Here is a 27,629-nt window from a genome sequence, read left to right on the forward strand (position 1 = left end):
CAACACTTAAACAATAACCAAATTACTACAATTCGACAAATCTATGATACTATGATGGTCTGACAAAAAAGCGTGAATTGGATTAGATAGAAAAGTTAATTTATTAGAAAACAAAAGTAAATGATTGATGCTCTCACCCATTGGAATACAAGTCTTGCCGTTTCCATGATGACCGTCCATACACACACATTCGAAAGCTCCAGGAAGGTTGAAACACATGGCGAAGGGATGGCATTCATACAAGTTTTCAGCGCACTCATCAATATCTGTAAAACAAGAAACGATAATTAACATGAACTTTGGATCGAAAATGTCTTGTATAGCATGAGGGGTTATTCAGCAAAGAAAGGAATACAACTCCAAGAGAAGTTAACCAGAGAAAAACTACTGGTAATGTAGTATAAGACAAGAAAGAGGGTATTAAGAGGAGCAAAGGTTTCAAGTGACAGCAGTCTTAATGAGATCAGTTAATGATAAAACTGCAGCTTATAGTTCTTTCATAGCAAGTTAGTAACTGTGAATTAATGCCAAATGGCACTTATTCCGAATCCGCGACTTCACAGTCATGAAAATACCACTGCGGTACTGGTGATCCCCTGGCCTCGTCTAGTATAAAAGAGACGAAATATTCGAGAATAAAATGAAATAAGTGGTGGCAGGAGTGGGATATAAGATGGAGGAATTATCCGAGGGTGTAATCTTATCTTACCATTACATCGGACACCATCACCGCGGTAGCCTGTAGGACAAATTCCGCAGGTATACTGCAGAATGATTTCAGGTGGATTGTCCAGATCTGTGTTTGACACGACTTCTCCACGGCTTAGATCAGAACACTCAACACCGGGGAAGCAAGGGTTATCACTGCACCTTGTTGGGTCTAAAAATAAATAACATATAAGAGAAATTTTTGGCTGGTGTGAATGACGTCATTGACAGTTTTAGCATTGAGTTTCTGTCTTATAAACATTGCATCCCTTAAAAAATGAAACCCCAATTCAAAAGCTTATTGTGAACAAAGTATGCGCTGTATGAAAATAATTCCTTGCTTTTCATTAAAAGTAGAAGTACAGGGTGTACTAAGCTTTCAAACGATACATTGATTAATTTAATCCATAAACGCCATACCAAACAACATTGTTTTTAAAATGGCATATCAACATTTTTGTGCCAGATTTTGGTAATGGGGATTAAAACATAGCTTTATCCTTTTCTGTTCAAACTTACCAATAGGAATACAGACTCGCCCGTTTCCATAGAAACCTCGGTTACAGACGCAGTCGTAAGTACCGGGTAAGTTGTTGCAAGTGGCATTATCGTGACATTCGTCAATTTCCAGTGCACATTCATCAACATCTGAAAACAGAAAAGAGAGAACAAAATTATTTTATGAGACTATATTCCTTGCAACAACACATGAAAATCAATAGCGAATCATAAATGTAAAAATATGTTGTTTCTAACGTTCATACGTTCATACCTTCGCAAAACGTTCCATTTCCAGCATATCCTTGGGGACACTCGTCACATTCGTAAAGTCTGATGACAGAGGGAGGAGATTTAATGTCGACGGCATCTAAGACGAGGCCACGATCTAAGTCATTACACTGTGTACCAGGGAAGCATGGCAGATCATAACATCTTGTTGGATCTTCAAGAAGGAAAATATGGAATGATTAATTTATAGAAGTCAGTCTGAGTGAAATGTGAATATGAATCGTCTATTGGGGTCGAAAAAACGAAGAATACTGCTACAAATAATATGAGAAATTATTTGTTATAAATTACACCTCTGCCGGTCTGTTTCTCTCTTCCCCATTCCTCCACACACTCTCTCTGTCTTTCTCTCTCTCTCTCTCTCTCTCTCTCTCTCTTGCAAACTGGCAGAGGACACATGCACTTACACACATGCACCCAACGCACACGCACGCACAATTTCCTATTTTTCAAATGTACTCAGAATTTTAATTTTCAACAATAACGGAAACAAATTATCCAATTTCGAAATTTACTGACAGAAGTTCAAAAATTTCAAACAGACTACAAAAAAAAACATCAAAAGTGAAGATTCACTAAAACGTCTTTCAAAAATATATTTTGAAAATATTAATTTCTAGGGGTGTCAATTATTCCTATCCAGAGGATCATAACTAGTTTGGTGTTAAAATGGTTCACAAGATCAATATCAAAATCACTTTCATTGAGATCGCTTGATTTGTTGTTGTTTATGTCATTGTCATTGTTGTTGTCATTAACTTACCAATGCGTATACAGACTTTGCCATCCCCATAGTATCCCTCGTTACAGGTGCACATATATGTTCCGGGTAGATTTATGCACTGAGCGTTGGTAGCACATTCAAACGTATTCTCGGCACATTCATCAATATCTGAATAAAAAGTAAAAAATTGAAAAGACAACCATTTCAATATAACTCTATAAAAAGAAAGATAATTCCTATAGCCTCAATGATGTTGTCAGTTTTCTATTCAAATCAAATAACCCAACAACAATCAAGGAGGGGTAATGTATTTTTAAAAAGCGTTGCGATAAAAAACAAAAACAAACATACGTGTCTCTTGTAATCAAATGTGTGAATTCTATATAAATGAAATTTAATGAAGGGAATGGAATCGGTCTTTCAAATTCTGTTTTTCTTAAATAAATAGTTTATTTATTGATGCCGAAAATATTTCCTATGATTCGTGTCATTATATACAAGGCAACGGCGGAATTGGAAATTGATATCAGTATCCCATTTAGGTTCCTGAAAGCATAGTATCAGCATTCTCATCAATATCTGTCAAACAAGAAACGATAATTAACATGAACTTTGGATCGAAAATGTCTTGTATAGAATGAGGGGTTATTCAGCAAAGAAAGGAATACAACTCCAAGAGAAGTTAACCAGAGAAAAACTACCAGTAATGTAGTATAAGACAAGAAAGGGGGTATTAAGAGGAGCAAAGGTTTCAAGTGACAGCAGTCTTAATGAGATCAGTTAATGATAAAACTGCAGCTTATAGTTCTTTCATAGCAAGTTGGTAACTGTGAATTAATGCCAAATGGCACTTATTCCGAATCCGCGACTTCCCAGTCATGAAAATACCACTGCGGTACTGGTGATCCCTTGGCCTCGTCTAGTATAAAAGAGACGAAATATTCGAGAATAAAATGAAATAAGTGGTGGCAGGAGTGGGATATAAGATGGAGGAATTATCCGAGGATGTAATCTTATCTTACCATTACATTCGACACCATCACCGCGGTAGCCTGGAGGACAATTTTCGCAGGTATACTGCAGAATGATTTCAGGTGGATTGTCCAGATCTGTGTTTGACACGACTTCTCCACGGCTTAGATCAGAACACTCAACACCGGGGAAGCAAGGGTTATCACTGCACCTTGTTGGGTCTAAAAATAAATAAGAAATAAGAGAAATTTTCGGCTGGTGTGAATGACGTCATTGACAGTTTTAGCATTGAGTTTCTGTCTTATAAACATTGCATCCCTTAAAAATGAAACCCCAATTCAAAAGCTTATTGTGAACAAAGTATGCGCTGTATGAAAATAATTCCTTGCTTTTCATTAAAAGTAGAAGTACAGGGTGTACTAAGCTTTCAAACGATACATTGATTAATTTAATCCATAAACGCCATACCAAACAACATTGTTTTCAAAATGGCATATCAACATTTTTGTGCCAGATCTTGGTAATGGGGATTAAAACATAGCTTTATCCTTTTCTGTTCAAACTTACCAATAGGAATACAGACTCGCCCGTTTCCATAGAAACCTCGGTTACAGACGCAGTCGTAAGTACCGGGTAAGTTGTTGCAAGTGGCATTATCGTGACATTCGTCGATTTCCAGTGCACACTCATCAACATCTGAAAACAGAAAAGAGAGAACAAAATTATTTTATGAGACTATATTCCTTGCAACAACACATGAAAATCAATAGCGAATCATAAATGTAAAAATATGTTGTTTCTAACGTTCATACGTTCATACCTTCGCAAAACGTTCCATTTCCAGCATATCCTTGAGGACACTCGTCACATTCGTAGAGTCTGATGACTGAGGGAGGAGATTTAATGTCGACGGCATCTAAGACGAGGCCACGATCTAAGTCATTACACTGTGTACCAGGGAAGCATGGCAGATCATAACATCTTGTTGGATCTTCAAGAAGGAAAATATGGAATGATTAATTTATAGAAGTCACTCTGAGTGAAATGTGAATATGAATCGTCTATTGGGGTCGAAAAAACGAAGAATACTGCTACAAATAATATGAGAAATTATTTGTTATAAATTACACCTCTGCCGGTCTGTTTCTCTTTTCCCCATTCCTCACACACTCTCTCTGTCTTTCTCTCTCTCTCTCTCTCTCTCTCTCTTGCAAACTGGCAGAGGACACATGCACTTACACACATGCATCCAACGCACACGCACGCACAATTTCCTATTTTTCAAATGTACTCAGAATTTCAATTTTCAACAATAACGGAAACAAATTATCCAAGTTCGAAATTTACTGACAGAAGTTCAAAAATTTCAAACAGACTACAAAAAAAACATCAAAGGTGAAGATTCACTAAAACGTCTTTCAAAAATATATTTTGAAAATATTAATTTCTAGGGGTGTCAATTATTCCTATCCAGAGGATCATAACTAGTTTGGTGTTAAAATGGTTCACAAGATCAATATCAAAATCACCTTCATTGAGATCGCTTGATTTGTTGTTGTTTATGTCATTGTCATTGTTGTTGTCATTAACTTACCAATGCGTATACAGACTTTGCCATCCCCATAGTATCCCTCGTTACAGGTGCACATATATGTTCCGGGTAGATTTATGCACTGAGCGTTGGTAGCACATTCAAACGTATTCTCGGCACATTCATCAATATCTGAATAAAAAGTAAAAAAATTACAAAGACGGCCATTTCAATATAATTCTATAGCCTCAATGATGTTGTCAGTTTTATATTCAAATCAAATTACTGAACAACAATCAAGGAGGGGTAATGTATTTGTAAGAGCGTTGGGATAAAACAAATTTAAAAAAATAAAAAAACATACATGTCTCTTGTAATCAAATTTGTGAATTCTATATAAATGAAATTGAATAAAGGGAATGGAATCGGTCTTTCAAATTCTGTTTTTCTTAAATGAATAGTCTATTTATTGATGCCGAAAATAATTCCTATGATTCGTGTCATTATATACAAGGTAACGGCTGGATTGGAAAATGATATCAGTACCCCATTTAGGTTCCTGAACGCATAGTATCAGTATTCTTTTTAATAAAAAACATCAATGATTACTTGATTGTTTTAACAAGCATTCACCATCGACTAACATATCAACATTTCAGTTTCAAACTTTCCAAAATACGATGAATACGTGATTGACATAATTTTTAACCTACCGACGCAATTCTCTCCATCACCATGGTATCCCTCGGGACAGTCACCACATTTATACAATGTGATGACGTCACTGGTAGGATTCTTGAGGTCAATGGTAGCGAGCACAACCACGCGATCGAGGTCAGTACAGACAACACCTTCCGAACATGGTCGATCTGCACACGATGTCGGGTCTACAAACAATCAATAAACAAAAAGATATCTTCAGGAAATATGTACTTTTAAACTGATATATTTTTATATGAGGTTATTAATGACGTCCGAAATAGTTTAACCACTTCCCGAAGCATTTGGTTTTCTTTTGGTTTAGTGTTTCAAATATATCCCCGTCACAGTCACTGATCATTTAGTAGAGTACAGTAAATAAATATTGTTTATTACAGTAAGAGGATTAACATTCAAATATCTTACTTCACGAATTGATTCAACAGTTAGTCGATTTTTTTTAAAATTATCTTTTTCCCATTTATAAAACAGTTTTTCTGAAATATATTTGGACACAACGGCAAATGCGTTTATTTTCTTAACAATGACACATAAAACTTGTCAAGTGATACGTTTCAAATCATGGCTGTAAACAAATATGAACGTCTATTAGCAAATTATGAAATACCTAATGACATTAGTTTCTTTTTCAATATATATGCCACTTTTGTGTCACTTACATATACATTTTACTCCTCCTCATCCGTGTTTTATTTAAATCATACTCGGTGCGTCTAAACCTAACCAACGGTAACAACAAATTCATGATGTTATAAACTTCAGCAATTCATGAATTCTCTTCGAAATCTCTATCCGTACAACTCCATAATTATAATCATTCGATTCTTACCGATTTCAATACAAACTTGGCCGTTGCCGAAGAAGCCAAGATTGCACTCGCACCTGTAGGAGCCTGGGCTGTTGATACAGACTGCATTTGCATCACAATCATTTGTGAATTCAGTAGCGCATTCATCAACATCTGGAATAGAAATATAAAGTATTCCTTTTTATCGTCAAGTAACATGGTGATAACAAATTATTCAAATGATGTGTCAATATTGTAATCATGATCAAATAAGATAAGATAAGATTCACTGGCAGCATCGACCCCAGAGATCATAAAAAAGAAACATACCTTTGAAATTTATTATCTTGTAAATTTTGAGTTTTTAATTTTAAGCAGATGAAGAAAACTAAATATACAAATTTGTTTACTAAAATACTAGCTAGGTCTTATGCAGTTTGTCTATTCTACCACTGCGCGCTCATACAAACGTAGAATTTCTGCTGGTTCGAAAAGTTACTGTAATGCTTATTCTTGACGAAAACTTCTTATATTAGATGTGAAACAAGTTTAGAATAGTATGAACGGATTAAGCAGTACATGCGTAGACACAAAATGCTCAGAATTACGATTTTTTTTTTTTTTTTTCCTTTTTTGTTGTTGATTTTTTTAATAATTTTTTTTAAATAATTTAAAAAAAAGATTTTTTGTTGTTGATAACTTACCAACGCACTGAGGGAAGGGATCTGACCACAATCCCATTTCACACACGCTGTTAAGTGAGCCAACCATGAGGAAACCATCGTCACAATGGAAGGATACAAGATCACCATCACGGTACTCATCCCCTACAAGGGGCGCTGGTACCATCCGACCATTCACCATTCCTGCGTCCACCGTGCAATCTGTATCGACAAACAACATATATATAGAATACAATCAGTTATGAACCTCATATCTTATATTGCTCATCGATATTGTCATAAATTAAAAATCTTTTTAATCAAACAAAGAATATGAAGGAAAAAATGGTTATGAACGCCTATCTGATATTATATAAGAGATCTTACATGAGTTTTAAACACCAACGAATCTGCTATGATATTTTAAACTCAAACTACTAATGTACCTGTATGTCTTTCTTACAAATTAGGCACTGAATCTCACTGTAAAACATTAAGGATGGTGGGCACTCCGTTCAATGTAAAAATAAAATTATCAAGAATGTGAAACGAAATCAACAAGGACCACACCCTGTTTTTATTCTTCTATTTCTATACAAATGATATAATAGATAAAAAGGAACTAAAATTAACAATGACTTGGCAAAAGGGGGCGTGTCCAATTAAAATGTCATACATATAAGAACATAGTGATCTTGGGCTCATCTTTCAAGACCTATCTTTATCTAACAGTCGCCCCATGCAATATTCCATGACCGGTTTGTCACATTTTTGTCTATTTTAGGTCACCTAGAGGATGAATCAGTGACATAACAGTTGAGTGATTATTTCATCTTTGGCTCCTAGCCAGTGAAGGAAACAGGCCAGTCACTCCTGAGGTAGAATTAAATGTCACTTACACAGAGAGAAGCACATGATACCGCTGCCGGTGTATCGGGGGTTACAGGTGCATCTATAGGAGCCTGGCGTATTCACACAGGTGGCAAACTCGTGACAGGCAGCATCTCCTGTTTGACATTCGTCGATATCTGCAACAATAAAACGGAATAGTTTTGGAAAAATTAGTAGGCATGATATCGCCAAGACTCATCGAAATTACATTCTGCAAACATCATGACCCAAAATTTAAACTGACGGCTTTATACTTGAACTTATCATAACGTTCATGCTTTGTTAAACAATGACCACAATAAGATAGGCCTCGATAAAGGTCAGAGGTTTGGAGCAGGGTGAAAAGTTTAATTCTTGAATCATTGTATTCTAACATATCAACAGATTGAAAGTTATACATGTGAAATGTGATACATTAGCTGATATGATAAGGAGAGATATAAAGCAAGGAAATAAAAAAACAAGATGGGAGAAACTGAGAGGGAAAGGGGGTAGACGAGGGATAGAGGGAGATGCAGACAGACTGACAGAAAGACAAATGGAGACAAAGATACATAGACATGGCGAGACAGAGAGAAACAGAGAGAGAGAGAGAGAAAGACAGACTGATAGACAATAAGATCGAGGATGAAAGAAAATGAGAGAGTAGGAGAGAGAGACGGGGAGAGAGAGTGAGAAGGGGAGAGGGGCAGAAATGAGAAGGGAGTATTAAATAAGGAGAAGGGGGTATTAAATAAGGGGGAGGGTATTAAATAAGGGGGCGGTAAATAATAACTGAAAAGGTAGACTCCTGTCAATCCGTGTATCATCGACATTGAATCTAATTGAGAGTGACATTGATTTGTCCCAAGCCACGATCTAGACACAACACAGCAAGTGACACAGATGTTTTAAAAGAAACAGGGCGATCAAAAGACACAAAAACCTAGGAACAAACTAGCCACTTCCTGCCTTGGTTTCTTCCCCCTCACATCATCATCCTAAAAAACGTATATACTCGTTACTATTCCGAGTAAAATAAAGGTTGTGGGTAACAAATGATTATAAATTTTCATCAAGTGAGACTTTTTTCTTGTACCCGACACGCGAGGTCGCGTGCAGGTTTAATAAGGCTAAGCCGCGGAAGAGGATTGTTGGAAACATTCTTGGCAAATATTTTTTCTGAATTGCCGAAATCATATGATTAATCATGTCTTGAAAATGTATTTCTGAAATCTGCTAATTATTGTATTTTATATTGCTCAGACGACCTCTTATTACAATTGGAATGAGAGAAAGGACAAAGATACTCTAGTTAGAACAACTGATGTCGCTTGGCACGCGTTGTATACATTAACAGGGAAATGACTTATAGTTCAACTCAATATGAATATCAGAAGGATCATGTGTGGAAGTAATAAACGACAGTCTGTGAGGATCGTTTGAGTATAGGGTGTATCATAAAATAATCTAAGAATATGAGTTAAATAATGACTTTAATAAAGTTAACATTCACAAAAGGATTATCTTAAACATTTTCACGTGTCCTGACTTTGAGTGTATTGTAAAAAAAAAAAGACATTACGAAATACGGACAAGTATAAACTGCGTATGAGCATAGATACTTGGTGCAAGTTGGTAAATGCTTAACTAAATGTACTCAAATATGTTTTTCTTTAAGCACTCTGTATAATGTCACGACATCTTTGCAGTGCTAAACACCACTGACAGGCACTGTACATGACGAGAACCCCACCTAGTGATATTATATGTTAATGACAGACATACGGCCAAACCAATAATATAACCACTGGCGTATATCTAGGGGGCGGCACTTGCGGGGGCGCAAAAAAAGATAGTTAAGTAAAGGGGAGAAAAGGGAAGCAAGGTCACCATCCTTAAGGATTATGAACCCCCAATACGAAAAGCAAATTGTATTAAAAAACAGCTTTTTGAAGGGTTTAAGATTTTAATTTCTAAAGCTTGGTCGCTAATTTGTTCCTTCGTAATGCATGCGTTACTTCAGGATCTCGTTGTACGCGCTAATATAATTTGTAACGTTTAAAAAGCATTTTAAAGAGTTAGAACATTTGTAATTCTCGTTGCTATCGCGCCTATACAGCAGTGTAAAAGTACGTGACAAACGGGAATGTTCAGCATTTCATATAAAACTTAACTTTTCTGTTACCTTGCATAATTTTTAGACAATATTCTTTCGTTAATTTTGCCCCAGACGGCAAAATAACCTAGATACGCCACTGAATATAACAGCTACTAAACTCTAATAGTGATCACCCTAAGGTAAAACATCAAAACACTGTGATTGTACATTAATGACAGATTCGTTTATACAAAGAAGTGTTAGCTGCCTCAGTTTGACATAATGTTTACATTTCAAAAAAGTATACAACTGTCACACAGTACGGAAAAAAGTCTAAATTTATTCTCCCTATCTTAAACATTACTGGTAGTCAGAATGGGGAAGAAATCGTAAAGATTGTACTTCCTACCTTTATCAGAGGCAACGTAATTCTCAATCTCTTTTTTTAATGAACAATATACCTAAATGTATCGCTTATCATTAAACTTATTCATGCATAAAGAAGGCTTAATCGTAAATGTACATGTTCTATTCATGATTATAAACTATTATTTGGAACTTATTTTAAGGTATATATAAATATGATATTATTTAAGACAGGATTATAGATTCATCGTGAAGTGAATATAGTTCTTCACACCTTACTATGCCTTGAGGGGCCTTCTCGTTAGCATGTGAACTAGTGATCATTTATCCCTTCTGATCCTTGACTCCTCATTAACCTTATGATGTATATATGAAGACATGTCATTTATCACTCAGTGAAACCATTTCATTTGCTTTCTTCTTAAGTAAAGGCTTGGTATAAAATGAAATATATATTGCTAGCGTCAGGGTATAGGACCGATTGAGAGCACGACAGCTCACCTTATCGTTTATACCTACTTATTATGGTTTCCACTGAAAAGGAGGGTTTATGTCGAGCACAACCCTCGTAGCAAATCACAGGATAAACTAATCAAATCATGTTCGACTTATTTCTATCCCCTGATATTATCTTGTTCAATTTTTCTTCTTTCTGGCGGCGGTTTGTCTCACTTTTATGTGCAAACAATTTTTATTTTTTATCTGAAAATCTTTAAATAAAACTAATACGAGACGGCTTGGGTTAGGTCTGTAAATGAAGTCCAACATAATTATCTTCCCGTTATTAAAGATCGTCTAGTTACGCCACTGGAAATAGGTTGTTGGTACGACAGTACGAGAGGAGAGATGATAAGCATGATAAGGTACACTGTAGGAGCATGAAGGTGTGGTATGGTTAGCCATGGGGTGTAGTATCACTTAATACAACCCTGCAATGGTACTAGGAAGATGATATAGTGGGATGGATGTCCTGGTATAGGAGTCGTAGTTCAACTTACCGGCGCATACAGGGAGTTCAGCGGTCCACATCCCTTTGAGGCAGGTGCTAAGAGCGGCTCCCTGTAAGTTATAGCCAATCTGACACTCAAAGGTGATAATGGTGCCATCGTTATACTGACCACTGGGTCCGGTTGGGTCTGGCGTTATCTGACCATTGCCAACGATACCGGGGAAGGGGCATCCTATGATAGAGGGGAAAAGGACGAGAACATCAAGGCAATCAGTTTAATAAAAATGTGGGAGGACAAAGATGCATTTAGAATAGGTGGAAGACTCAGAATTTTGAATGAAAACGAGGATAAACATTCATATTAAGATTATAGGAGATTTATAACAAATGAATAATATTTGAATTTAAAAAATTGAATATGAATGAAATTAAGATTCAAATGAAATGAAATAGGTTGGATGATGTACAACAACAACAACGAAAAAAACCCGTAGTTCAACTTCCAAATACACATTCAGCTGACCAGACGAGGAGTGAGGGCGGGAAATAAGGAATTGATTAAATTTGATAAACTATTATTGTTTGTGAAGGTCCTGTGAGGTGTTTCCATGGGAGATCGACATGATCTGAGCTATGGCCAAGATCTAGTATCCTGTGCCCGTCACGTTGGACATCCTTGAGACATTCAGAAAGGAAACAGCAAGTTACTTATGCATTGGAATATATTCAAAACCATGGTCTTGATTCGTTGAAAGATTTTCTGAATGTGGAACTAAACGGACGGAAGTGCCAGAAAAGGAATGTGACAAAACTGATCAAATTCTTTCATTTGCAGAAACTGGACCCTTAAGTGTAGACATTTTGGGAAGGATAAAAGAGAAATGGGAATTAGTAATAGGATTCTTAAGTACCTGATACGATAAAGCAGTGCATTGGGGATCGAAGGAGCTATATTTCCTTTATCATCATCACCTCTATTTACTATTAACTTGTAAACAATTTCTTTCACAAAGAAATGTATTGGAACGATGTCATTTTCACTTCAGATAATCGATGGGAGCAATTCAAATCATTTAAAGCACTAAAGTTCACAGTCCGATAATAGAGCATATTATAGAGATTGCAAAATACAATGCGATATTATATGCTCAATATATCAGTATTTTCTTTGTTTACATCTGATAAAATATGTCTCCCCATTTAAGCATTAAATAGGAAATCTCGGCTTCATGCACCTCAGCACGTTCCATGCGCCCTTGTACCCTTTTCCGTTCAAGACTGCCCCTCTCCTTCCCGTATAAAGACAAATTCATCTATCAATTGATTCCTGGCCAGTCTAAATGTCATATCCAGCTGATTTCCTTTCAATATGGACTTCTTCTTCTTCTCCTTGTTCCCTGCGGCCGTTTCCTGCAGTAATCAAACTACTCCCTGGGTCTACGCCTACTTTACTCCCGTCACAACACACTATTATTGTTGGATATGTACTCAAGGAACGACATTAAGAGATATATAGGCAAGAGAGAGGAGGAGAGAGAGGAGGAGAGAGAGGAGGAGAGAGAGGAGGAGAGAGACAGGGGGTGATATTGTGACACTGAGAGATACGCACAAACAGGGGCAGAGCAGGGGTTGAGAGAAACAGACCAAAAACGAACATACAGTAAGACAGACAGACAGAGAGCCAGTCAGTTAGACAGACACACACACACAATAAGACAGACAGACCACCTCCATCCATGGAAGCAGAACGACAAAATAACTCTATGACAGTGAGATTGATATTAAATGATGGCTGGTCTAGTTTGCTATCATTCATTCATTAATACTATCTAATACAGATGTAAACGTTCATTCATTTGATGTTTCCACAAAAAGTGACATATTTTACTCTAAAGAAACAACAAAAACCTTGTGCCTCTCAAAAACAGTCGGAGATTAATTGTTCCGGAATATCTAGATTTCCCTAAGCTACAGAAAAGGGGAATCTTACAGTGAGATTGTCCCAGAGTGATAGAAGCAGCGGTTTCCCGAGATTGGCTGATGGATTTGGGAATAGAGATATCTCCTTATCCTTATTTATTATGGAAAAGAGGCAACGGAAGAACGTGGTTTACGTGATGACCTGACCAGGCAACTTTTGCGCGAGGTTTTAGTCCGTCAAAGTTATGAGATAATTGAAGTTTAGGATTGCAACTGGGTTTTAGGTAAGGTTCACAGTTAGTGTTATATTACTTGAATTGTTTGAACTTTGAACTGTAATCGTTTAGAACTGGGGAATCATATTTTGATTGAGCATGGTGATATGATAGGTCTACATCATGAATGCGAAACAACTGCATGTTGTGTCTATCCCTGCCTAATCGAGGAACAGGAGTAAATCTAAATTCGTCAGGGTCACGAACAAAGTTAGATCTTCTTTTTTAAAGTTGTTGAAGCAACTGCATGTTGTGTCTATCCCTGCCTAATCGAGGAACAGGAGTAAATCTAAATTCGTCAGGGTCACGAACAAAGTTACGGTAAGTCTTCTTTCTAAAGTTCTTGAAGTCATTTCCGAAGTAGGCCGTATTTCCAGAAAGTCTGCAATGTGTAACTGCCTTCACGAACAGTTGTGTCGCCACTATGAGCGAGTGGGGACAGGTGATGGTGATGGTGTTTCGACATTGATGGGTTATTGATATGCACAAGCTTTTAAGTCATCTATAATGTCGCCAAAAGACTCTGGGGAAACATTTGTCAAAGACCAAACTACCACCAGTCGAATCTAAATGATGAATAAATACAACTGTAGTCATTACAATTTGATTTCAATTACATCTGAATGTCTACGTTTGCTGATACTCTCTCTTTGATTTTCAACCTAGTTTGCGGTGAACTTTTAAAGAGGGTCAAAGACGACAAGTTTCTTAATCTCTCAGTTTCCATAGCAATTGAGTTAACGAGCTTTTAATGAGAAATGAAACAATAAAAAAATTTATCAGAAATAACTTCTTCTGTCATTCAAAGACACGTGTAGAAGTAAGACTGCACAATGGTTTCCATCACCCCCCAAAAAAGTTTGGAACAATTTTTTTGTTGAAACTCGGATTTTTAAGATTACTTCCGTCTCCTCTTGCTGCCAATTCGTTCATGTTTACGGCTGTCAGAATTGTATTTTCTGTCGGACTTGGTACCTGTTGACAAACCGTTACTTGGAGTCGTTCCTAGACACACGTGAATTTAGAAACCCACATTCACAATTATGAGTGACATTGTGTGGGCGGATACTGTGTCATCACTATCGAGTTACATGTTCATGTCTACCTAAGATTGATGTTGTTTCAAGGATTGAACCAAAATTGCCCCTCCTGGCTCTACATTTCCGTCTATGGGGTACCCCCTTCCTCCTAGCACCCTCTTTTAATGGTCTCTCTCTCTCTCTCTCTCTCTCTCTCTCTCTCTCTCTCTCTCTCCCTCTCTCCCTCCCTCCCTCTCTCCCTCCCCCTCCCCCCCCCCTCTCTCTCTCTCTCTCTCTTAGGTCTACGATAACATGATTTATTTGCATCAGGAACCCATATTCATAGATCTGAGTGATATTTGTGTGGGCGGAAACTGTGTCATCACTGCTGAGTTACAAGTTCATTTCTACCTGAGATTGATGTTGTTTCAAGTAAACTGAACCGCATTGCCCCCTGGCTCTATGGGGAACCCCCCCCCCCCCCCAACTCCTCCTCTTCGTCCTAACCCCTTACATCCACTCGCCCTTTTCAGATCGCATCCGGTGTCCTGTCATCCCACTACTCCCGTTCCATCTCCGGTCTACAGTGGTTTGAGGGGTAATCCAAAACCGTCACTTGTCACTTCATCTTCATCCATGTGTATCTATTCATGATGCATAACCAATCGAGATCAATGTGGTGAGAGAGATCCCCTTGACTCATCACATACTCTTCTTCAATGCTCTACTTTATTTCAAGAAATGGGTGGGTACACAGTGGCGGGGTGGGGATGCGGGATGCAGTAATAGAAACTTTGTTGATGTTCGAGTCAGGGTGGTAATATGCAGATAATTTGTTGATGGACTCTTGGCTACCAAAGGCAGGGTTAGAAACTTTAACCCCGCTTTTATTTCCCCTTCCCTCCCCCTCCACTCCTCTCCCCCTATGATACTACCTGTCATTAAAAGATTATTACATCAAAATTGATAAACATGAATTCAAATTATAAGTTATCGTTCCTTAGTATCAATTTGAAGTCATATTCGTTCTTGCAGTACATTCAAGCGGTTGAACATTTGAGAAATTTTAGGAATTTCGAATGGATAACTGTTTGAGTTTGAGTTATTAATTTTACATATCACATGCAGAAATAATACAGATAACAAACTATATTTAAAAGACATATTGTTTCATAATTTAAAAAAAAATGATTATATTAATTGCATTGTGAATTAAATAAGGGCAGACTAATATTTGGATTTATGTTTTTCCATCTACCCCAATCCGAGGTCACATTATTTTTATCTCATAAATAAGAATAAAACTAAAACAAGTGAAACAGTATAAATCCTTTTTTCAAAAGGCTCCCCTTAAGAAATGTATACCCACGAAATGTTGAAACAGTTATGCTATGAACCTGTTCGGCTCTTCACACGACATCAACTACAAGAATAGACACTTGGCAGAATTAGCTACAAATACATGGAAACATGGAAGTAACATTAATTAAAGGAAACATAAGAAAAGGGGAAGACAGGGAACAATGGGTAAAACAATCAAGATTGAGGCATATGAGCCTTACAACACAACAGTTGGTATTTGAATTTGTATGACAGCTGAAATATGTGATCAATGGTAAGCATAACAACAATGAACATAGAAGAAAAAGGAAGGTGGACGCCTGCTTCCAACAGCAGTGAACTTCATCAATGTCTAGGTATTAAAGCAAACGAGAACCATCATGAAACAGCTGAACCACGTGATCAAGACAGTGTAAGCATAAACAATGAATATAAAAGAAAGGGGAAGGACTGGGACTGCTACCAACAGCCGCAAACATCATTAATGTCTAGGTATCAAAGGGATTCAAACGAGAACCAGCACGAAATGGCAACAGACATGAGAATGAGATGTTGAAGGGATGACGTAAGTGATAGCAATTAACGTATAAATAGAGGAAAGGAAAGGGGTGAGATAAAACAACAGATATAACCGACGTCACGATTAGAAACCTAAGTTGTAATGAATTCAGGTCGGGGTAGCCAGGAATGTAACTCTGACACTAATCCACGCTTCTATTTATTAGCACAAAAAGTGAACATCGGGTTCGCTTTGTTTTATATATTTAACCAAATCATGATAACAAAGACTTTCAAAAAATCAAGCTAAAGCAATTTCATTAGCTTTATGCGTCATATTCTGAAATGCGCAAACATGACAAAGACTTATTACATATTAATCCGAATGTAATTTATAAAAGCAACACAACGGGGTCTTCAAATTGTCTTCAGTTGGTTTCCTTAAAGTCTTTGTGATCGTGTTCCAAAATACTTTTGTCAAATTCTTACCAAGAGCAGAACATGAGAATCCATCCCCAGAGAATCCTTCTTTACAAGCACATCTGTAAAATCCTGGAGTGTTTGTGCAAACTGCTTCATCATGGCATAAATCTGTGCCTTCTGCGCACTCGTCAATATCTGTAATTTTAAAAAATCAAATCAAATTAATTAAATGAAGTTACACATTCATACTGTGTTGACCATTATTGATAAGGGCCGAAGAGAAGTCGTAAGACTTTGATACGACATTGTGTTTAAATGTTCCGCTCTTCCTGTGACTGTGTCTACACAAAAAAGGGTTATTATAAACATCGACCTAGTTTTGAAGTACAAATTTAACCCAAAGACGATTGTAAGCAAAATTACAAAGGTGGTTACAAAGGCATTATATTCCTTTACAGTTCTTTCAGCTATGATGTTATCTATCTATACTTATAGAGCTACCCCGGTGTAAATTCTTATCGTTGACTTTAATTTTAAAATAATTTTTTTTCCTACAAACTTTGGGAATTGTTCTTCTTTTTTGTTCTTACATTCTATAAAGCCAAACTAATGAACAAATTCAACCACATTCAGGGCCATGTAAAACAAATTCAGAGTACCTTTAAAGAAATCTGGTTGAATATCTGGGATACATTTGGTGATCAAGCATGACAGAAGATAGCAATCATATCTTGACGTTATTTGTATTGTAACAGAGACCACACAGCGACAACAATTTATCTATTTAGACTGCTTAATGACTCGTTTGACTGGACACCAATGATCCAATAACGAGTATTAAAAGTTTTTTGTCTCCATATTTTTCGCACGTCCGGAAAGACACTATTTTTGAGAGTTTGGTTGATTGGTTGGGTGATTTGCCTTAATGGTCGAATAGCTAAGAAATTCATAAACATGTTTATGTCAATGGTGATGCATTGAGGTGTTAAGCCCGCAGGTTAATTACAGGTTATTACAGAATTTATGTTAAACAAAAATGCATAAAAGTAATATCAGTAGAGGGTAATTAAAATGTTGACATTATTAATTCGGCCTAGAAGTAGAAGCAAAAATATAGCACTAGGAATAGTAGTAGAAGGGCAGCAGAATTAAGAACAGGTGTAGAGAAGAACAAAAAAAGGAAAATGGAATAGTAAGTAGTGTACCGTTTTAAAGATACATCTCCATTAGAAATAATCTTACCTTCGCAAGTCTCGCCATCGCCTATGTATCCTCGTGGACACGGGCCGCATTCATACAGCTTGAGCACACCACCCTCTGGGTATGGCATATCAGTGGATACCAACTCTTGGTTTGTGCACGTAGCTTGTGGGAAACATGGCCGCTGTGAACACGACTTCAACTCTACAAACAGAAATAGTAAAACATTTGTAATGGTCCGAAATATGTAAAGAACTATTAAATTGTTGATAACATACCAAGTCGTTCTTATTGGGGTTTATTCGGTCGTTTTTAATTAGCAATGTTGTCGTTCACATGACTGGAATTAACCGCTATCGGCAAATTTCTTTCTGGAATATATATAAAATGTCTCCATGATTTCCATTTGGAACGAGAGTAATGGTCATGAAATTATGACAATGTTCCATATTTTAAGCACATTCAAATATATTGAACGTGATGATTTTGGATAGTTCTAAAGAACAATTTTTGACTTTGCCATTATCCCCATTGTTTTTTACCGCAGAAATTAACGATTTGCTCTAAATAGAGATATTTCAAGTATCCTCATAACGCATGCATACTTCGTTATCTGTTTCACTGCACACATATTTCACTGTAAACACAATCTCATTTTTTGCATAGTTTGTTTAGAGTTGAACTTAAGAACAAACCCAAAGGTCAAAATAGCATGGTACGAATCATAAATATATCTTAGTAAAACGCATCCAACAGGTGTTTCTGTCAAACCTCTGTTTCACTTTTCCAAGAGAGTGAACATATTTTATAGATAGCAATACTCCAAAATCGGAGTTACTGCATTTGAGAGTGCGTTTGAAATAATTCAAAATTAATGTTACATGAAGGAAAACATTTCATTTTTGTGGGCCATTTATGTCAGTTAGGACCCGTATCAGAGCGCCACAATGACAAAGTTAAAACAATTTAGAAAACACGAACGTTTTTTCTCTTATTAGTTGTTGTTGGCTCAAGACTTCGTTTGGTGGTTACATGTCATTGTATTTCCATGCCATATGTTGGAAAAGACACCGCACCATTACATTCAGAAACACCTGCCCTACAGTCATCATAATTATCATGAAATCGTTCGGTTCCACGTCTTGGTCCTACCGTTTTACCAGTCACCATAATTCATGACATTATAAAGCATTTTCAGAAACATTCGCCGAGAATCATCATCATGAGGTTAACCATGTATCACCTTGGGCACTACAATTGTCTAGTCAATTATGGAATACACCTGCACAGCCTAAAGTACTCTTCGGCTCTTTCCTTTGTCATCCCTAGTTGTGTAAATCCACTATCATGACTATACGTATAGAATAATATGAAACACGTATACATGCAGGGCACAGGGGAGACCATAGGGGCAATTCTGGCCGACCCACTTGAGCAAGGGAAAGACGTGTCTGGCCGAGTTAGGGCATGAACTGAACAATGTTTGTTTGACATTTGATTCAACGAATGTGATTGTCTACATTCTGTCATCGTTTCGCGATCCGTCTGTACTACAAGTCAAATCGGTAGGAATAGGGTATATCTTTCTTTCTATTTATTTTTCTACCTCTTTTTCCGTATTTCATTTTGTTTCTTTCTTATTCAATCTTTATTGCTTTTAATTCGCCTTCGAACACCGTAAACATTAACCATAAAATCGGAGGGGGGGGGGGTAATTGATCGTTATCTAAAACGCATTTATTTTTCACTCTTTTTCAAAAAAAAATGAAAATATGTGAAAACACAGTTTAGTGAACAGTATTCGCTTGTTGTCACATGCTCACTTGTGTGTCACTCTTGATATCAAGAAAATAATCAAATTCAAAATTCATCAAAACCATCGAAAAGAGACATCTAAATCAAGGTTGCTATCATCGAAGCTCCCCTGGGTTTCTGAAGGTCAATCTTCACACACCAAGGGGTTTAGCGGTATACTGCCAAACTCGTGACAAAAAACCCTATTTTCTTGCGTGTTAACAACCTTTCGACCGTCAGCGAAGTCATTTTTCTCTTGCCAGACCGGATATTTAATCAGGAAGAAATAGAACTAACTTGTTAGTTCCAACTAGCCAAGAAAGAAGGCGGTCCCGTAAATTGCTTTGAAAATTAGTGTACAGATGACAGGACGTGTTAAGTCAGTTTCTGGACAACTGTTGCGAGTTCTCTTACTACTTTCCGTGACTCGACAGTATCCAAAGCTTACCTAAACACCTTCCCCGCGTTACCCTTGAAAGAATCTAAAAGACAGCTAAACCTTCAATCGTCATGGTTATCTAGCTCTCAATTTACATTTGTATCGAACACGAATCGAAAGACTAATCCTTGTAAATCACATGGCATCATTATTTTGTTCATCTTTGAAAATGCATCGCAATGTCAATCCAACTTAGTTCTTAGCGATGTAAATCATTCCAAGAAATAACACTCTAAAGGATTGATTTTCTTGTCTGACAGTTAATTGCTGTTCTGATTTTGATTTCCCGTGTAACTGCTTTGTATCTCAAGTTCTCAACATTCTTACATAAACAAAACTTACAGGGCAGCGCAGAGGGATCGTACAAGAGTTTGGCTTTGATCGCCACATAGGAAAGCGAGGTTACAAGACTACTAAAGCTCGTTTCATACGCATCATGACACACAGGAAGACAGTGCCTTCATTTTGGAACACCATTGGTGCTGGAGCTCTTGGAACATGACGATGAATCATTGGCTGAATGTTTCCAAGTTTCAATCAAAACAATGGATGAGGAGAGAAAAGACGCGGGATGTGACAGTCTGAGAGCAACTGGCAAACAGATGAGGAATCTCTTAACATGAACATGATGACAATTTGGGCACATTATCAAATGTTGGGGAAAAAAGTGAAAACAGAAGTGCCAGAAGAAGTCACCCTGAAAAAAGAGATTTGATAAACTTGGGTTGATAAACTGTGGTTGACAGTGTTTATATTACGGGGTGGGTTTTAGAAGGGGTAAGTTGTCGGTTTATTGGGCGAAGAACAAAACCTATTCATCATCGTTTATCGATGAAAGCATGTGATGTAAAATTGATCGCATTTTATCAACTGCTGTCGTAAAATTAAAATCATAAGTACCAGAACAATATCTCCTAATAACGATTATTCTGATAAAAAACTTTGGTTGATAGTTTCTTTGAAGGAATGGGTTGGGGTGCGTAATGCTGGTGTACGGGACAAATAACAAATCCTACTAATAATTGTTTATTGATGATACTAATGATGATGCATGTTTTCTCAAAGAAGGGGATCAGAAGAAAGTTACAAAACAACTCCCCACAGAGCTGAAAGAAGTAGTCATACTCGGTATACCCTGGTACATAAAGATACTGATTGATGAGTCAACACACACCTGCCATCGAGGACACTATTAAAGGTGCTGCATAATCAGCATAACCATCATCTTCGTTATCATCATCATCATCATTTTCAACTTCTCCTCCTTCTCTTCCTCTCGTAAGTTTTTCTATTTTTTCTCCATCGTCGTCGTGTTCGTCTTTTTTTTCTTCACCCTTCTTCTCATCACTAGGACGATTTGAATCGCTTAAAGACATTGTTTAACAATGTTAAATCTGAGATGCATGGCCCTACGTGTTATCAGTGTCTGTGATGTGGTGTAATATTGAAGCCCTTAAAAAATTCCGCTTCAAAATGGTCATGAAGTGCCTCAACAAACTAGCAATCTTTGAGTGACCAGTTTTACCATACTCATTTTCCCCAATAGATGGATGTCAGAGTGCACCGTTGAATCTTTAGATTGCATCATCTAGGCATGAATAGTCTTCCATTTCCCCTGACTCATCAGGTGGTCAAACCGTAGTAGGTCCATGGTCAAACCGCACTTGGAATCGACATCACGAAACGTATCCCGTTTTGCATGGTATCATAATATTGTCACGACTATATTATTATGCTTTCTCCATTACCCAAGGCTCCGTAGTAACGTGACATCATATCTTTTAACTGTCAAGTCTTAATATGTTTACCTGAAATTCCAAATAGTCAGTTTCCTTACCGTTCATGCAAGCAGGAGTTCCCATATCGCAAACATCATCTGATGCTGAATCATTCTTTCATTTCAGTCAGATCATTTCATTAGGATATCGGATATCAATTGATTGTCAATGACTTTTCACCCCATAATTAGCCTCCAACACATTATCCCGCAATTAGCGTTTCAATCAAACCAATGAGCTCATCTAATTGTGTTTCCAATAATCATTTTGATTTGTGCCCCGGTGGTGATGACCAAAGCTATCTATTAACAGCAATTATACTGACTCAGAAGATGAATGGCATTGTTTGGGCACGGGTTCAAAGAAAAGAAAATTGTGTGTGGGCAGGTAGAAAAATAATGCCAATGGGGACAAAGGTGAATGACAATCGGTGGACGAATATTTGAAGAGATATGAAACAGTTAGGTCATGACGTAGCCGTGACTCCTGAAATTAATGGTCAAACGTATTTTTTATATAAAGGTCCTTTGTTAATTCCATTTCATTTCAATATTTACCATTGCAAATCTACCGATAATTATCTCAAATGGCATATAATCATCAGCATCAATGTAAAAATGAACAAATGTCTTGAAAAGCTTAAAACGGAATAAGGTATTCTGTACTAGAATCCACATCGTTGAATATTGAAAGATAACGATGTAACCAGTAGGGGTGAACACTCATCCAACATCTTGACTAGCCTATATTACCATGACAACAACATCATGATGGGGCATAAAACAAACACGTAACGCAACTGTACTCAGGTTTAAATCCAAACAGTAAGTGGATAATTATTGTTATGAGATATTCTACTACCTTTAACATGTTTCAAGTGTATGATTCATGAAGGGTGAAGAGTGTGTGTCTCAGAACAAAGTCTCTCTCAGAAGAAAAGGCGGGGCAATTTCTGACACTGACCGTCAACGCCCGCTCCGAAAATGGCTTCATCATGATGAGGTAATACCCCCCCCCCCCCCCCCCCCCTCCTATCGTCCTTCTCTTCTTATCTGTCTGTAGGTCTTTCTTACTCTCTCTCTCTCTCTCTCTTTCTCTCTTGCTCTCTCTCTCTCTTTCTATCTTGCTATCTCTCTCTCTCTCTCTCTCTCTCTCTCTCTCTCTCTCTCTCTCTCTCAGTCACGTTCTTTCCTCCATTACCTCCAAGGTGTAATCATGAATACGCATTCTGTTGACCTCTTAATGCACCTTAGGTTTAACAAAAGCAGCATAAAGACCAAGATGCTTTAACAAACAAAAACCAATGATGTGATAAAAGGCAAAGTGTTGAATGCATTGTACATTTTCAGGTTAATTAAGGAAAATGATTTACTTTTAAAGAGTTTGATTGACTTACCGACGATGGTGCATTCCTCTCCATTGCCTACGTAACCTCTATTGCACGCACACTTGACCACGCCATCACCAGCTTGACACTTCGCATTCGTATCACAGATATATCCTGCATTGGCACATCTATCTTCCGATTCTGGATCAGTAGAAAAAAAACATTTGTAATAATATAAGATACAAAGCAAGGTGCTCCGGACGTTCCTATATTTATCTGACTCTGACTAGGCTACCGATTTCGAAGTCTCTTTTTTCAAACATAATTTCATTTTCAGTTAACAGTCTTGATAAATGTTTTACTCATTACGCATGCCCCCCACCCCCCCCCCCCCCCCCCCAATTTTGGCCATCCACCATTTGCACATTTTCTCTATTATCCACTTGTTCAACTCTTTATAAAGATTGATGAATGCAATAAGTAAACGCTCTGTACTGCTTCAAATATTAGCCTATAACAATATACTACATAAAGCATGTGACAATGCTTACGTCACACGTACAAACCTATGTTTCGAATGAAAAATAAAGAGAATCGAAACATTAGGCCATGTGTCCATAGTTTTATGAAGCAGACAACATTCTTCATCTAAAAACTGCATAATTACCTCTTCATGGATCACAATCTGTTTAGGATTATTGGTTTACACGAACAAAGGAAACCCAGTCGAAAGAAACAAATCTTTGCCATTATTGCCGAACGTTGACCGATTTTGACCTAAAATAACCCGATTTGCGAGACTTTGGATAGAATTGCCAAGGCAAGACTTCTACATGATAAGAGCTTCACAGTTTTAATCTCAATCCTGTCTCCCAATTAGAGCAATTCAATTGCTATTGTTGGTAAATCAAGGAAAAAACCTTTGTAATTATTTAGTCAATCGACGATGATTTGAGATTATTAGTGCCCCAAATGCATCGATTATAATCCCAATTACCATAATAATGAGAGGGTTTGCTGACCGGTAAGATACTTACATTCTCCCCAATAAACACAGTACATTCAGAAGAATTCCAGAGAACAATATAGATCAAGGCTTCTCGCATCAAAATAGCAATGAAACAAAATTTACAAGAAAAAAATAAAACGCGACTTTTTTTCAATCGATTACAATTTCGTATTGAGAAATTGTGCAGAAAGTTAATCATGACAATATCTTGAAATTAAAAGGGCACTGTCTTTTATTTGTCTGCATCCCCATAAGAGAAGAGACCGACATTTTTCACCTTTAATGCCCATTTTACAACCGTTTTCATTACGTTTAGGTAGATGTGAGTTGGTCTAGCGGTACGTTCACTTGGTCATACCCCTGTCTCTAATTCGCCTACAAACTAGCTCAGGCTTAACCCGTTCGAACCTGAGTCATGTCTTTCGGATGGTGACGTTAAAGGTCGGTCCCCAGACGTAAATAATCATAACGATTGATACAAGTCTGTAAACACCCATCCACCCACCCACACACCCACACACGCGCGCACGCACACGCACACAAACACGTTACGTACATTACGTTATGTTACATTACCTGTACATCTAAGCTTTCCATCAATGTATCTGAACTGAGATCCCTCTTGACAGAGGCACATGTAGTTTCCATATGTGTTGACACATCTCTGGTCCGAGGGGCATTGAACTGTTCCTTCTGCACACTCATCAACATCTGTTAAGTTTATATAGTAAAAATAAAACATTCATTAACCATTAATAAAAGAAGAATAGATTTTTTTTTTAATTCCTAGATAACATTACTCACTATATAAAAAAGTGACATTTAAAATTAATTGTACGAACAATTCCATCAGAATACTAATTTTTCTGATGTGATCCTGAACGGGATATTCTAAGCTAAAAATCACAATCTCGTACAATCGACTAATCAGACATAAAATTTGCTATTAAAATGGGGTATCATAATGGGGATAAAACAACAGAAAAAGTCTCATGAAAATTCGTTCACCCTGCAATGCCTCGGTCACACACGCTTAACCGATTTTAACAGACCAATTCTTGACCATTCTGCATGGCCGGGGTACCTTAATTTTTGTCAGGTTGGTGTTGGTCTCGTTGGTATGACCAGGTCACTGGGGCAAGGGCGTAGCCAGGATTTTTTAAAGGGGGTTTTTAGAATATTTTTAAATGGTAGAGCCTTCTCGACCTCACTGTTTACAGACCAGAAGGGCAAATTTCAAAATGAGAACAAAATGCTACAACGTAACATGTGAAAGTACAGGAAATGGTAATCATCATAGAGTATTGAATAATTGTGATTTATAATATGTATGTGAACATAGATCTTTTCTTTTGAATGTGGCTGATGTGACCCATGTATATTGTGTCATAATTATGACGTAACAAATCTTCCCGGAGGTTTTCTCCAAAATGAATGTTTTCTTCACGTATCTCAGTTCTTACGAAGCGAGACGCATTTTTGTCTATGATACCATTTAAGAAGTACCACGACATACTATTTTCTCTTTCTTTTGAAAAAAAAAAAAACACTACTGTCAGAAACGGAGGAACAATCTGACTTCTTGGAGTCTATTTATCTAATCCATGCGTAGACAATTTGACAGAAAGTAAAAATAACTCATGTAATTGCATTTCAACCAGACGCGACGACATTAATAATCCAGGTCCCTTGTGCTTAGTTGTCTCGACTTTTAGCAATCAATATTATTGTTTGATCGCTTAATCGCCTTGTAATTTATCCTGTTTCAAATTATTACTTCACATTTTACTCTTTTTAACTTTTCTTTCCCATTCTTCCTTTGTTTTTGTTCATTCTTTCTGCTTTATTTCTATACCATTCTATTGAATCATGAATATTTCAAAGAAGTGTTAAAAACATGGTTGAGTCAAGGCTGGATCTGTACTTCTCCAAGCTCCATTATATTACAAAAGATAAGCGGGTTTTGAACCTGAACAAAATGCTATGCTTCAAATACATTACCTAAAAAGTTTCATTAAATTAAACTTAGGTTCATCATTTTAGGTCTACCATTGGTCAACAGGTTTCTAAAACAAAATTGATGATAAATTATCAGGTCTGATTTGTTATCTTTCTTCTCCCATTTCCACATAATTCTTATATCAGCTGGCTTCCGCTCTTTAATCTGTTAATTAAAACAGAAGATTCTCAAGGCAAATTGCACCTTGAAACCTTTATAATTAGTCTCTCGTTTACAATACCGGGCATCACATGTGGCCTTAGCCCCCTAAACAACTGTTCGACTGTGCTATTTTCATCTTCTCCACCGTGACACGCATTAAACATGAGAACTGGTTCCTCTTTCCGCCCTTTACGCTTAGGCCCCTGAATCTAAGCCCGATTTAAACACCCAATTAAAACAGGAATTGTTTATTACTACAGCAAGATATTGCTTTAATAATGATCGACACTATCATTAGTTTGATGGAATATTATTATTAATAAAACGTGGGAATTAATACCTGCTAAATAATCAGAAATCTACCCAAGGTTCGTCACACAATTAAAGCTTTGTATCGAGTATAAATATGAGCGACTGGTAATGGTTATCCCTTTCAACTCCAATATATTTATTTTATATTTAAATGCTTAATACTTGCATGATGCATTTCATTGTGAAATAACTGATCATTTCCTAATAACTAACGAGGTTACCTAGCTATACATTGGACTATTTTTGGACCTGACTCAAATAACTCTGCCATTTGGAAACAATTTACATGCAAATTCTAAAGAATATGTCATTGAGCCTTATCCATTCTTACTACTATTTACATGAGTGTAAGGCCATATTTAGATTTAATGTATTCATGTTGTTTCAATAACATTTAATCCATTCTTATTGTGTCAAACGTTATATCAAATATCTTCTGAATAATTACTAGTTGAATAGATTGTTATTGAATTGCAAAAGCTCGTAATTCCTTCTTGGAATGCGGGATCAAAGATTTCAAACTTCCCTGCTATGTAGAGCGGATTAGCTTCTGAGAATATCACGCATGGAACGACTCACACATTATGGATAATCCTGGAGTTACTATTACCGGGTTCAAAAAGAGAAATGGAATGTCGCCAGCCACATCAATTACCCACTTCTAGATGTCTATACTATATAATGAACAGAGGCGTGGAGGGCGTCAAGACTTGGTCAAGATACTGAGGGGGGGGGGGGGCTCTGGTATCATGGAGGGGGGTGGGCGATGTTATCAGGTGGGCGAAGCGCATGAAAAGGCAAAGGTGTTAGGGGGAAGTGCGGGAGGAGGTCGTACCATCTTCCTTTCAGGTTGCGTTCCACTCTCCCGTACCTCGCCCCCCCCCTCTCTCTCTCTCTCTCTCTCTCTCTCTCTCTCTCTCTCTCTCTCTCTCTCACTCTCTCTCTCTCATTCTC

The 27,629-nt window shown here is 37.2% G+C and overlaps 1 protein-coding gene across 9 annotated transcripts in view; it reads right to left on the reverse strand.

Annotated features, from left to right (window-relative positions):
* The window catches only part of LOC105436405 (fibrillin-2), a 104,972-nt gene that overhangs the window by 29,121 nt on the left and 48,222 nt on the right, over positions 1-27,629 (reverse strand). For 5 of the 9 annotated variants that reach the window (XM_031000202.1, XM_031000209.1, XM_031000207.1 and 2 more), the window contains exons 6-23: positions 24,779-24,913; positions 23,263-23,394; positions 17,898-18,059; positions 16,722-16,850; positions 11,229-11,411; positions 7,793-7,921; positions 6,936-7,115; positions 6,274-6,405; positions 5,438-5,611; positions 4,788-4,916; positions 4,014-4,184; positions 3,761-3,889; positions 3,244-3,414; positions 2,261-2,389; positions 1,481-1,651; positions 1,228-1,356; positions 710-880; positions 138-266 (exon numbers count right to left, since the gene is read on the reverse strand). In XM_031000202.1, coding sequence (XP_030856062.1) covers positions 138-266; positions 710-880; positions 1,228-1,356; positions 1,481-1,651; positions 2,261-2,389; positions 3,244-3,414; positions 3,761-3,889; positions 4,014-4,184; positions 4,788-4,916; positions 5,438-5,611; positions 6,274-6,405; positions 6,936-7,115; positions 7,793-7,921; positions 11,229-11,411; positions 16,722-16,850; positions 17,898-18,059; positions 23,263-23,394; positions 24,779-24,913 — 2,685 coding nt within the window. The remainder of the gene's footprint in view (positions 1-137; positions 267-709; positions 881-1,227; positions 1,357-1,480; positions 1,652-2,260; positions 2,390-3,243; positions 3,415-3,760; positions 3,890-4,013; positions 4,185-4,787; positions 4,917-5,437; positions 5,612-6,273; positions 6,406-6,935; positions 7,116-7,792; positions 7,922-11,228; positions 11,412-16,721; positions 16,851-17,897; positions 18,060-23,262; positions 23,395-24,778; positions 24,914-27,629) is intronic. The other 4 variants (XM_031000204.1, XM_031000203.1, XM_031000206.1 and 1 more) reach the window with 4 other exon arrangements.

The sequence above is a fragment of the Strongylocentrotus purpuratus genome, unplaced genomic scaffold (genome assembly GCF_000002235.5).
Source record: "Strongylocentrotus purpuratus isolate Spur 01 unplaced genomic scaffold, Spur_5.0 spur5_scaffold_6, whole genome shotgun sequence".
Classification (NCBI taxonomy): Eukaryota; Metazoa; Echinodermata; class Echinoidea; order Camarodonta; family Strongylocentrotidae; genus Strongylocentrotus; species Strongylocentrotus purpuratus.